Source organism: Pantherophis guttatus, chromosome 1, assembly GCF_059756535.1.
Source record: "Pantherophis guttatus breed Tessera chromosome 1, ASM5975653v1, whole genome shotgun sequence".
NCBI lineage: Eukaryota > Metazoa > Chordata > Lepidosauria > Squamata > Colubridae > Pantherophis > Pantherophis guttatus.
In genome coordinates this window covers 255,066,012-255,079,285 of record NC_142063.1, presented here as the reverse complement: position 1 = coordinate 255,079,285, position 13,274 = coordinate 255,066,012, and the positions used below count along the sequence as shown (strand labels likewise).

The window sequence follows — 13,274 nt, the reverse complement described above, 5'->3', positions numbered from 1 at the left end:
TGAGTGACTTCACTTTTTCTCAGATCAACCCACTTCACAGGATTGTTGTGGTGGAGAAAATATGAGGAGGAAGGAGTATGTGCTTGCCCCATGAGTTATTTATAAAAATAATAAAGGCACAATAAAAAATTAAAAGGGGGTCTTTCCTATCCAAAAAATTACTATCACAAAACACTCATTTCTAAACTGGCGAGATTATTCCCCAACACTGATCTCTTCTCCAGAATACTCTATCCCATCCCATAAAAAAATTAACTGTGAAGTTTCATTTTATCAGTTATAATATTTTTTCTGTTGTCTCACTAAACCAACGTGCTTACAGATTGAAGACAGCTGGAGGTCTTTACAACCTGCTTGCCTTAGTATACGGAAGATATAGATCAGGGGTGTCAAACTTGATTGAGGGCCGCATCAGGGTTGTGTTTTACCTGGGGGGGCCGGAGGGGTATGGCCAGGGTGGGCATGGTGAGCTCAACATCACTTGTGTCGGGGGTGCCTACGGTGGCCTAAGCACTCTGTCAACGAAAATGGGCTCCCAAGCTCTGTTTCCAGCTACAACGGCCTCCTGCAACCCTCTGCTAGTGAAAACGGAGCTCAGGAGGACCCCGTGCAGCCCTCGCAAGCTCTATTTCCAGCTGCAACAGCCTCCTGCAACTCTTCTGTGGCCCTCCAAGCTCAGTTTTTGCTGGCAAAGGCACAGCAGGCTGGTCCTTTGCTGTTTCCACGGTGGCCCACGGGCCAGATCTAAGCACCCCCTGGACCAGATCTGGTCCCCGAGCGTTGAGTTTGACACCCCTGGTATAGATGAATTCATATTGACTTACAATGCTTATTCCTAAAACCCCATATAGCTTTGATATATGAGAAGGATCATGCAGTATTATAATTCTCTGTGTCTATCTGAACCCCCACCCCTTTTTCTGAATTCTAAGAGCAATTTTCTTCAGGCTACTGTAACACAGAACTCTTGATACATGGAACACTCAGAAGACTAGAAATGAGGGTCGGGAGGACCACTTGGTCTTGCCCAAGCAAAATATAATTACCACCTTTGGGAATGTGGACTTTCTCCCCCTCCCCAAGTTCACATTTTAATATTGTTTTTCTCAACCATTTAAAATTATGACCCCGCCTGACAAACTCAGGCACTTGCAAACCCCCATGTGAATTTAATATTGCCCCATTATCTAAATTTAGATTTTTGGAAACTGTTGATTAGAATGAGGCAGTTTCTAACATGGTTTCATTTCACCCACACACACCTCGTAATTTGAAATCTGAAAATTCCCCAGGCAGATTTGTTTTTGCGTTAGGCTTTTGAGATGTACTTCTAGTTCAGGCTTTTTGAGGAGAATTTTATTTGCTTTGTTTGTCTTGGTGTTAAGAATGCCCTTGGGTCACATTTTCAAGCTTCCCTCTCATTCAATAAAAGTGAAAGCTTAGATTTTCAGGCAGTCAGCTCCTTTATTGAAGCTGGAATGTAGAGCAACAACAAACGTGCACAACAAATCCAGAGTAAAAACACATCTTCTCTCATGAAGATGAATGTGGAAGTCTTGTAACTGAAACTCAAAAGGAGATGAAAGAGCTGCCATTCTGCCAATATATTTTCTATTAGCTACTTTTTTTATATATATATAAATTTCATCTCTTTACCATTTTACTCTTTGCTTTATAAATTTTTATATTTTCTAACTCTCACCCTAGGTGCATTTCAAAATAAATTAGAAAGAAATAAGGTCTTTTCTAGCTCAGGAATCAGCTGACAAAATCCAAAGAATGTGAGGAAAAGGTTTACTCTGGTGCTATGTAGTCCATAACAGAGGTGGTATTCAACAGGTTCTGACCGGTTCTGGAGAACTGGTAGTGGAAATTTTGAGTAGTTCAGAGAACCTGTAAATACCACCTATGACTGGACCTGACCCCATTTATTCTCTGCCTGCCGAGTCCCAACTGATCGGGAGGAAATGGGGATTTTGCAGTAACCTTCCTCTGGAGTGGGAAGGGAATGGAGATTTTACAGTATCCTTCTCCTGCCACACCCACCAAGCCATGCCCACAGAACCGGTAGTAAAAAAATTTGAATCCCACCACTGGTCCATAAACAAATCCAATCTTAGAGAAAACTTCATTGTCTTCTGTCTTAGGTTTGTGAATTCACTAACCTAGGAAAGGGTAAGATAATTTGGCTAAATAGATTTACATATTGCCTTTCCTCCCAGAAACTGAAAATGACACACATAGAACTTTATCTTCTGCTTTTTCCCAGATCTATATTCCAGTTAGTTGAAATTAAAAGACTTATATTCTTCCATGGATGAAGATAATATTGAACCTGAGAACCACTAGTGCTAAATTTATCCTGTCATCCACTATGTCAGGATGGTCTTAGTTTTCTGAGGGACTAAAGTTATTCAAGAACTCTAAGATCACAATTTTCTGGAATCACTACCCTATAATAAAAGGGTAACTCTGTAATTATCCTTGCATCCACCAAGTCTCTTAGTGATCTTTGATTAGAATACTAGAGAATGTAACTTTATTAGTTCTGCATTAGTTAAGCCAAATTGTGAACTATTATTATGATGATGACTTAATTTTGAAAATCTGGCTTGCAATTGAGAATATGCAGAAAATATATACTGTATTCTACCTTCTCTATCTTTGGTTTGGACCCTTAAACAACCTGATTTATTCTAGAAATATTTTACTCCAATTCATTGTCTAAGATGAAAGAAACTTTTTAAGATGGCTTTCTTTTACTATCAATTAACACAGAGAAACAATAACAGTTGTAATTTTCTTTCAGGAAGCTAAAAAGTGATAAATAGATAAAATACATTGATGTTCATTGAAATAGTGAACAGTTACTGGTACAAAATAGATGAGGAAATCCATTGCAGAGTTAAAATGACAAGAGCACATAGTTTGAATCCTAATAAAAGTCATTTATTTGGGCACAAATGCTTGAAATGCAACTCTCTGAAGTAGCATTGGGGTAAATCTAAATACTCCTTTCCCTTCTCCACTGTGCTGATATACATTATATGACATGGCTATGGCACGTGTTCTTTGTAGCTGTTTTGGAAGATGATAGGACTTTATTAAAATCAAGATTTGGAACAAACTGGATGAAAACCATCCTGCTGCACCCCAGAGATGAATACCTTATATAATTTGGGCCAGGATTTTTCAAACTTAGCAACTTTAGGTTTTGTGCATTTCAATTCCCAAAATTCTCCAGCCAGCTTTCTGGGAGTTGAAGTCTAGATAGCTTAAAGTTGCTAAGGTTGAGAAACACTGCCTTGGCCAATACCTGCTTTTAGTGGAAATACATCACAATGAGAATGGACATTTGTTCTTGAGCTTGTGGGTTGATTTCCAAACATTTCATTACCAGGCTAGATAACATTTTCAGTGGAATTTAGATTGTCAGTGTTAGTGTTCTTCTGCTTATAAGGGCTTTGTGTGGTCAGTAGGTCTTGTAATGGGAGAGTCACATCAGGTGAGGGTCTTGTGAGAGGGGTCTTTTGATCTAACCTAACCCATCACTAGATCCATCACAACCTTGCAAAGCTGTGATTTTTATCATATTAGGGCACAGGTGTCAAACGTGTGGTGTTATGTTGCAGTCACATGACGTTTTGTGGTGATGTTCCCATTCACGGAGCTGGGGTGGGCATGGTCTGTACATGATACATCCGGCCCATGGGCCGCCAGTTTGACACTCCTGTAATTAGGGTATTTCAGAATGGTCCATTTTCTTCCTCATAGTTGTTAAGAAAGAGAGAGAGGAGTAGTTATAATTTGAATCAGTTCCTTATTACCTGGTCTAAATTGTTTTGTTTTGTTTTTTATTTGATTTATATGCCGCCCTTCTGCAGAGACTCAGGGCAGCTTACAATGCATTAAGCAATAGCCTTCATACTTTTGTATATTTTATACAAAGTCAGCTTATTGCCCTCACAAACTGGGTCCTCATTTTACCTATCTTAGAAAGGATGGAAGTTTATTATTTGCTGGAGAACTAGCCCACATCAGTAACTATGGCTGGACAATTCAGTAGCTGGGTTGATGAAATAAAACAATGCATTTGTGTAATCATTTGGCAGGTTTAAATCCCTGTTGAAAAAATAATGGCAAATGGGAAAAACTGCCTCATCTGATTATCATTAGATAAATTTACTAGATAACATTTGCCAACCAACCTTCTTAAGAATCAGACTGCTTTAAAAATCAAGTAGATGGCCATTTAACTCCATTTTCAAATCTCCTGAGAGGTATGTTTCTTAACTAGCACATCCTTAAGAAGCTACATTACAAATTTTCCACCCAAGTATTTGATTTACTGTGGTTTTTTTTTAAAATCCCCAGGGTTCTGTCAGCAGAAAACCCAGCCTCACAGCATTACTTAAGCATTCAAAGGGAAATAATTATGTTTTCATGGTTTCTAAATTAGCTAAGCAAAAATTATCTGGAAGTTTCACATGGGAGAGTCATTTTATTATGTCAACAAAAATTTTGTGGATTAGGTAAAAATGCATGTTGAGACATCCCTTCCCAGTTTACTGTTTCAAGGAGGAACTGCCTGAAATGATCATGTACTCAAGTGTTTCCTCTCTATGCAGTTGTTAGCAGGAATGTGTAAGGGATCAGTGGGAGGGAGGGAGGCCATCTGATACTCCAAAGTTCAGCATTTCCCTAGACCTGGTAGTATCTTCTGCTGTTATTCTTCTTTTTATATCCATGTGACAATCTTGTCCTTGATTTGCCTGCTGCTAGCAAGGAGACAAAAGGGAGTGCTGTCACTTATGCTATTGTTACAAATCAAAGAAGAAAGGTAATTTTAAACCTCCCTGGCAGCCCTCTTCATCCAAGGGTTCTCTAGGAAAAAAATTTACAATAGGCTGTAAGTCTAAATCTCCCAACACGTCTTAGCCTGTCCAGGAGGAATTCTTAGTCTTTCTACCCATCTTTTTTTCCCTTTTAACCCTGCTCTAGGAAACCTGTTAATATGTTTTCTGAAACATATAAAATGGCTTTGTAATCACATAGTCTTACAAAGCCATTTCATATGTTTCAGAAAACATATTAACAGGAGAGTTGTAATGAGAAATTTCCGCCTAAAACCAGTGAAGCTCTAGATGGGAACAAGTGCTTATTGGGAAAAGGGGACAATAGGAGAAAAGGAAAGAGATACATACACAGGATTTTAAATACAATCAATGCAATTGGACTGAATAAACCAGTTATTACTTCTTTGACTAAACTTTTGGCTTTTAGTACATGCTGACTACAGATTGCACTCATGTCAGAAGCGCTGAGGCACTTCCCGATTAAAAGATTAGCTGGTGACATCACTATTGGCTGGAGGACGCCCAGTTGGGGGCTCCTTTCATGTCCTCAGCAGGAACTGGAGTGAAGGATGGGAGGAGAAGGGAAAGGAGTATTTAGATTTACCCCAATGCTACTTCAGAGAGTTGCATTTCAAGCATTTGTGCCCAAATAAATGGCTTTTATTAGGATTCAAACTATGTGCTCTTATCATTTTAACTCTGCAATGGATTTCCTCATCTATTTTGTACCAGTAACTGTTCACTATTTCAATGAACATCAACATATTTTATCTATTTATCACTTTTTAGCTTCCTGAAAGAAACTTGCTACTTTTGAACCTAGCATCCTAGCTATGTGAGCCAGTGCTACAGTGCTCCTCACTACAGATAGGTTAGATGTAGAAAAGTATCTGTGCCAACTGCTTGGTTGTCGGTAGACAGGCCATTTTTGTTCTTGCTCATCTTTTTCCTTGAGGATTTAAGGCCCACTTTTAGTTAGTTTATCAGTTGTTATCAGATATTTGCTTTGTGCTATTTGTCACAAGTGTATTCAGTGGGCTGGGGGTGACTCTAGGGAGAAAAAAAAAACGCCAAATCCTTGATGCCTTCTTAGAATCAATTAAGTATGCTCACTTGGTTGAATAGTCTCTTTTGACTAATATAAGGTCACAGTTACAGGAATGGAATGGAATTAATTGAATACGTTATTTGGCCAAGTGTGATTAGACACACAAGGAATTTGTCTCTGGTGCAGAAGTTCTCAGTATATATGAAAAACAACAGAATAATGATCATCATCATAATAATACCAATAAGGGGAGGGAGTAAAGAAGATAAGAAGGATAAGCAATAATATTACAGCCATAAAACATGGTTAAATATACATAGACATTAGATGGCACTGTGAGAATTAGGTGGAGAAACTTTTTAAAATATTTCCTCACTTTCTGCATGATGCCTGCAAGCCTGTAATTTCCTGCCTTATTTTTCAGTATATAATGAAAAATCCACAAAGCCTCTTTGGCTTTTGTTCCACCAAAATCTTTTTTAGTATAAAACTTCTCCTTTACCTATTTGTATAGCACGTTGTCTGTCCCAGGCCCAATCCTTTTAAATATATGGATAAGAATACAATATATTAACAGCCATATTGTTGATAGAATATCCAGGTTTAACAATTTTTTGTAGCCTGCATACCATTTATCTTTCTCATAATTTGTTCAAAGTGCCATGTCTTGATCTTTAATAGAATGGGGGTGGGGTGGTATTTTTCATGTTGTTTTTCCTTCTTTTGAACAATGTAAATGTGTTATCTTGGGAGAGAGGAAGAACAGGTTAGAGAAAGGTCCAATAAATAAAAGTTGAATTTGAAGGAGGAATAGTGGTGAAGGTATTTCAGAAGGAACTTTCCTAGCTTTTGGGAGAGTAAAAGTGAAGGAAAGTGTGGGAAGATTTGCAAGATTGATGTTACCTTGAGAGGTAGTCTAGACAAGAAGCACAACCTGGAATACTAGGTTTAACTTTATTCTAAGGTGACATTAACAGAATCTTGCAAACCTAGAAGTATTTCTCACTCCTTTACTTTTACTTTCCCCTAAAATTAAGGAAGATCCCTGCTGAGATGCTTTTACCACCCATTCTCCTTCAGTGTCAAAATTATTTATCAGATTTCCTGCTTCCCATTACAGAAGTGTATCTTCCTTAAAAGATCTCTGTGTTGTAGAGAGGTCTAATAAAAAGCCCAGTAGTTCTAAAAGACACAATGGCATAATATTTTATGCTTTAAATCAGGGTTCCCCATCCCCTAGGTCATGGCCCACTACCAGGTTGTAAACTGTTCAGAATCAGGCTGCCCAAAGCAGCAAGTGGTAGGCGAATGTGTGCAGGTGTGCTTCATTTGTACAATTTGCTCTTGCCTGCTGCTTGTGCAAATGAAGCTGCACACGTACTTGACTTCCACTTATGTAGAAGCATCCCTTCTGCCAACCCCCAACCCCCCCGCCTGTCCGCAAAACCAGAAACATTGGAGAACTCTGCTTTAAAGTATCTTATTCTGCTAAGTGCTAGTTATATTTGGTCTTTCTTCCTTTACTTTGCATCTTTAACACTGAACCTAAACCATCTCTCTGGTAACACAATAGCTGGTGGAAATTGTTGTCAACCATTCAACTTAAACCAATTCAGAGAAGAGACATTACAGAAAAATATTTTATTGTTATAGATTAAAATGACAGAAGTTTAAAACTTGGCAGAGATTTATCTTTCTTCCTATACTAAAGAGAATCAAAGCAGGAAAATCTTGAACTTTTCCTTTACGCTACCTATCTATTCTGGCTAAGATAATGTTTATATAATAGCCGTTGAATTCCTTCTTCAAGGGTGATCTTCCTAGACTTCTACAGATATAGAACCAGACAACTATAAAATTACAGCCTTTTGAGTACAATAACTATTGTGCTTTTATCATTATATTTATAAAAGAGGAAAAATGATTAAGTTTTTGTATGTTCTTACCGTATTTTTAGTTATTTTCCAAGTCCTCTAAACAGATTATCTCCTATTTCTGGTATCTAAGAAATATAATTAATATACATACAATTACTTATTTACTCCTATATAATACTTTTTAATGTAAAAAAAAAAGAAACAATTTGTTTTAGTAAGTCCTTCATTTAATTATAAAAATCACCTTACTAGAAATGAATCTGGAACTTCATGAATCAGAATGCATTAGGATTTCAGCTAAGCAGAATGAGAGGAAAAAAATAGCATAAAGTACAATTCATTTTACTTCCAAGCTGATATATATAAGTTTTCTTCTATGTTGCTGGGACATCTTTCCCTTCTGCATCCAATTCTTTAACGTTCTTGACTCCAGATATTAGGAGTGACCTACATCTCAGCTCAAGTTTCAGATAATTAAGCTAGCAAGAATCCATGTCTTCCTGTAGTTGGACAGAACAAAATGATATGCCAGCTGAATGATCTGCTAAAATGATAAGGACGATTAGGTTTTGGACAGTTCTGAATTCTGCTTCTCTGCTCATCTTAATGATGTATACTAGAGCTGAGCAAGGGGAAAATAAATTGCAAGAAGCAAAAGAGAAAACATTTGTTTTGTCAGAACCATTTATTTGTCATATGGGGAAGTGGAACTGAAATTTATGTCAGCTAGTTTTGTGAGAACAAATTAGCGGTATCAATTTCTGTGTCCACACTACATATAGACTCTTCTACTTCTCCACATTTAATACTTTTTATATTGATGCATATTGTATATGCAACTATACATTCCAAAGCCTTTCAGACCTTAAAATATCCATGTGTCATAATGGCCACAAAGCCCTATTTGCCTTCAGGGTTGGCTATATCTCTTCCTGTCTTTCAATCCTAATTAGAGCCCATTGCAGCATTGGACCTAATATATAGTGTTCACATAGGAATGCGGTGGCTCAGTAGCTAAGACTCTGAGCTTGTCGATCGAAAGGTCGGCAGTTCAGAGATTCGAATCCCTAGTGCCACGTATCGGGGTGAGCTTCCGTTACTTGTCCCAACTTCTGCCAACCTAGCAGTTTGAAAGCACATAAAAAATGCAAGTAGAAAAATAGGGACCATTTTGGTGGGAAGGTAACAGTGTTCCGTGCGCCTTTGGCATTTAGTCATGCCGGCCACATGACCACAGACACGTCTTTGGACAGCGCTGACTCTTTGGCTTTGAAACAGAGATGAGCATCGCCCCCTAGATTCAGGAACAACTAGCACATATGTGTGAGGGGAACCTTTACCTTTACCTTTTTATAGTGTTCACAATATCAGAGAAGAGATACATAATGAGAGATGATTGCTTTTTATTCCCATGAAGAAACATGGGAACACAATCAGATTATTGTAGAATAACAGAAAACTGTTCAGTTGAAGGAATCAAGAATTGAGCAAATAAGCTTAGAGAATATGCAAGGTGGAGAAGAATTTAGGATTTTGTTATTACACCTGACAACAATATGTTCACTGAGGCTTCTCTAATCAGATTTATTGAAAAGAAAAGAGAAATCGGGAACAGAAATGTCAGGAACTGGATACTGAATTTATATTTATATTTGTGTCAGGCCCAAACCCAAAGATGACACAGTGAGATCCAATTGAATCCTATCCTTTATTTGCTCACATCTCAGGGACATATTCTTGCTGAATTGAAGTTATAACCTTCTAAACTACTAAATATATCTTGAGAGATTCTAGGGTGTGGCTACCCTGAAACTCTTCCCCTCTTCCCCATCCAGTTTGGAACTGTGCAGTCTCTTAATCTGGACTCTCTTTGTGATAGTATTCTTCAGAATGATCTATCTAATACATGCAATTTGACAACTGGATAATGTAAATAGATTCTCTGTGCCCTTACTGTGGCCAAAACATTGATGCTACAACGATGTTTGCTTGTTTAGAAACTTGCTTCTCTATATTGATTATCTTTTTATATTTCCCAGTTTTGCAGTAGCCCTCTAGATTTTATGAGTTAACCAAGTTACAAGATTGCAATAAATATACTATATATTTTTCTTTGTGGTTATTCTATGGGTTAGAAGTGTGAATTAAGATTGTATTTCTTTGGAATAAAGTGATTGCAACTGTTAAGATGCAAAGTTTACACACATAATATTTTGAAAAACCTGAGATAGGTGTGTTTTCCATTTTTCTCTTTATGTGAGTTAGACTGTCTCATAAATATTCTATCTCTCTCTCTATGTGTACATGTTCAGCTAATTTCTATAGATCATGTAATGATTGCGGAAACTGCATTCTGCATACTATCAAATATCAGTTAGTTACTAAAATAACATGGTCATAGCAGCCATGGTTATTTTATTTTTTTTTTTAAAAAAATACACTTCTGTTGTGAAAAAGGGATTATCTCCCTTCTCTTCATTATAAATATAAGGCTTGTCAAAAGACCAACGATTTATTTGTCAATGTTTGCTTTGTCCTTGTTACAGCACTAAATATTTTTAAAACAAGATAACTATTTTTTCCATATTGCATGTTTGGATGTACATGCTATATAAAGAGTTTGTTGTTTTCTGTGGATTCTGATAAGTGGTGGGAGAACTCTTTTTCATCTAATTTAGCACTATTTGAGAATAAGAGAGTACTGTTCATATCTCCTCCCTCCCTCCCTCCCTCTAGGATCATTGTCTATATCATTTAGATAACAGAATAATGGAGTTGGGAGAGACCTTGGAGGTCTTCTAGTCCAACCCCATACACAAGTAGGAGACTCTATACATTCTGGGCAAATTCTTCTTAAAAATCTCCAGTAATGTAGCATCCACAACTTCTGAAGGCAAACTGTTCCATTGGTTAATTGTTCTCAACATCTCACTGTCAGGAAATTTCTCCTTAGTTCCACGTTGTTTCTGTCCTTGATTAGTTTCCATCCATTGCTTCTTCTCCTACTTCTTCTCCTACTTCTGGTAGCAGAGATTGCCTGATTATCTCAATAAAAATTATTTATTGATGTGGCATATAATGTATTTTGACAAGACTGTAATTAATTAAAATATTTATAATGAAGATTCTTTTCAAGAAAAGAAGCATTACTTACTTTTCTTTTAAAAAATCAAATAAGAAAAGTGTGCATCAACCACCCCCCATTTATTCACAATATAAATAAATAAACAACCTAAATATAATGAGTTATATTTCTACCAATATTATCAGTTTCATCATTATTGGGGATTGTTAGGCAATAGCCAGGTGTTGTACTGGGGGTTCAAACCCTCTACCAGAAATTAAATTTACAGACCCTCTGTACTTGAATGACAATGTACAGCACATTAATTTTAAGAGATATCTGGGGCCTAGTACTCAGCAGTTGAAGGAAGGGATATATGGAGGCTATCAGAATGGTATATACAGTCCATTAAGTTTTCAGAACAGGTGTTACATTAGGATAGATCTAAGTTGAATGTGATAAACTTTAATATGGTGTGATAAAGTTTAGATTTAGGAATTTCTTAGTAGGAGAAAAGAAGGAGGAAGAGAAAGTTTTGCCCGTTCTTCTTTATACTTTCTTCTTTCTGCTACCTAAAAAGCTCTTTAAGAAGGCCAGGGCATTTGCCAAAAAAAGCATAGGAAATGGTACTACAGGTAAAAATTGTCCATTCTTCCCACAAAATCCCTAAGTAACATTGCCTAAATGTGCACCCTCACTTTTCCATGAAAATTCTTAGTCCTTGCTAGTCAAAGGCATATAAGGACTATTCATAGTAGACTAATTCCAAGCTACTGCCCATAGTATAATACCAATGCCTTCATTATTTTTTGTGTGACATTTTTATCACATGCTTAGCAAAGAATAAAAATAGCTGCAGGCAAATTCAGGTTTTACTTTCACTGTCACTCTGGAAAGCTTGTCTCCTAGACAATATCATGAAAAAAAAAGCTGAAAAACCATTGTCTCTTTTACCTGGGAACTCTAGCTCTTTTTAAAATGGTAAATTCTGCATAACAGGCCACTGAAAAGTGAGCATTGACAAGTATTAATTAAGAACTTAATCTCTGAATAAATAAAAAGCAGTGAACAAGATTAAATCTGTTCGTGAAATATAGCAGAACATTTGGCTTTAATGAGAAAATGCACTCCTCGCGCCAGACCGATGGGAATTCCATTGCACTGTGTGTTGTAAACATTTCTTCTTTCTCCTTGACAGGTAATATTTGAGGCTGAAGTCTCAGATGGAAGAAATGGCTACATTGCCATTGATGACATCCAGGTTTTGAGCTACCCTTGTGGTAAGAAATGATTAAGAGGCACACTTTTCTCTGTCTTTTCTAAGAGAGGCTCAATATTGTCAGACTGGTGTTTTCATTACTCAGCCATTGGTGTCTTGCTGCAACCACTGTTTTTCTATCTTTTTCTTTTCTAAGGTGTTAGAAAAAGAAAAGGAGAATGTCAAAGTCATAAACGTTATTTTGTTATCACATAATTATTTCAATTCAGTGATTCTCCCTCACTCGACTGTAATTAAAGTGAAATAAAGGGTATCTAATAGTTTTATTGTGAGCTGGATTTTTAAAATTCATTTTACTCCCAATAATAAAAGCAGGTAATAACAATTGATAAATCCTATTTTAAAAATGTATTGTGACAGTTCTGAAAAATGTTTGTTTTTGGATATGGGTGGCTGTTTCTCTACTGACAGATCTTGCAGTTGTTTTATTTGGGGCCATGTCTTTGGAAATTCAATTGACAGAAGATAGAGCCTATGGGTAGATCCCCAGGTTGCACTAAGTGTCTTGAAGGACCGAAGGAAGCTCTTATCAAGACAGTGGTCAGATAAGTGGGGCTTGAAACTAACTTAACTAAACATCTCAGACAAGCTCCTGCCTAGTTCATACAAAGATAAAGTGTGTGTGTGTGGAAGGGGGGAGAGGAAGTATTCAGATTCTGTTACTAAAGCTGCTATAGTGAAAATAGTCCTGACCTATAAAGCATTGGGTTTTTAAAGTTTCATATGTCCTGTTGGGCTAACAGGTTATATGCACCAGTAGAGCCAAAGCAAGTTACATTAGCTCTTCCCCAATAGGGCCAAGGATTTATTTGTTTGTTTGTTTGTTTGTTTATAAAATTTATTGGTGGTCATCTTATATAAGGTAACTCTGGGCAGCTCACAGTCATAAAAATATATATCTACATTAGCAATAACAATAGCACTTAGACTTATATACCGCTTCAGAGTGCTTTACAGCCTACAGCCCTCTCTAAGTGGTTTACAAAGTCAGCATAGTGCCCCCAACAATCTGTGTCCTCAATTTATCGTACCAACCTCAGAAGGATGGAAGGCTGAGTCAATCTTAAATCAGTCAGGATCAAACCCCTGCAAATTAGCCTACAATACTGCATTCTAACCACTGCTCTGCCATGGCTCTTCACTTTAAAAC

At 37.1% G+C, this 13,274-nt stretch overlaps 1 protein-coding gene across 13 annotated transcripts in view; it reads left to right on the top strand.

Moving 5' to 3' along the window:
• Window positions 1-13,274, top strand: part of PTPRK (protein tyrosine phosphatase receptor type K) — a 393,200-nt gene that overhangs the window by 166,964 nt on the left and 212,962 nt on the right. For all 13 annotated transcript variants that reach the window (XM_034418777.3, XM_087882792.1, XM_087882790.1 and 10 more), the window contains exon 4: window positions 12,044-12,125. In XM_034418777.3, the coding sequence (XP_034274668.1) occupies window positions 12,044-12,125 (82 nt within the window). The remainder of the gene's footprint in view (window positions 1-12,043; window positions 12,126-13,274) is intronic.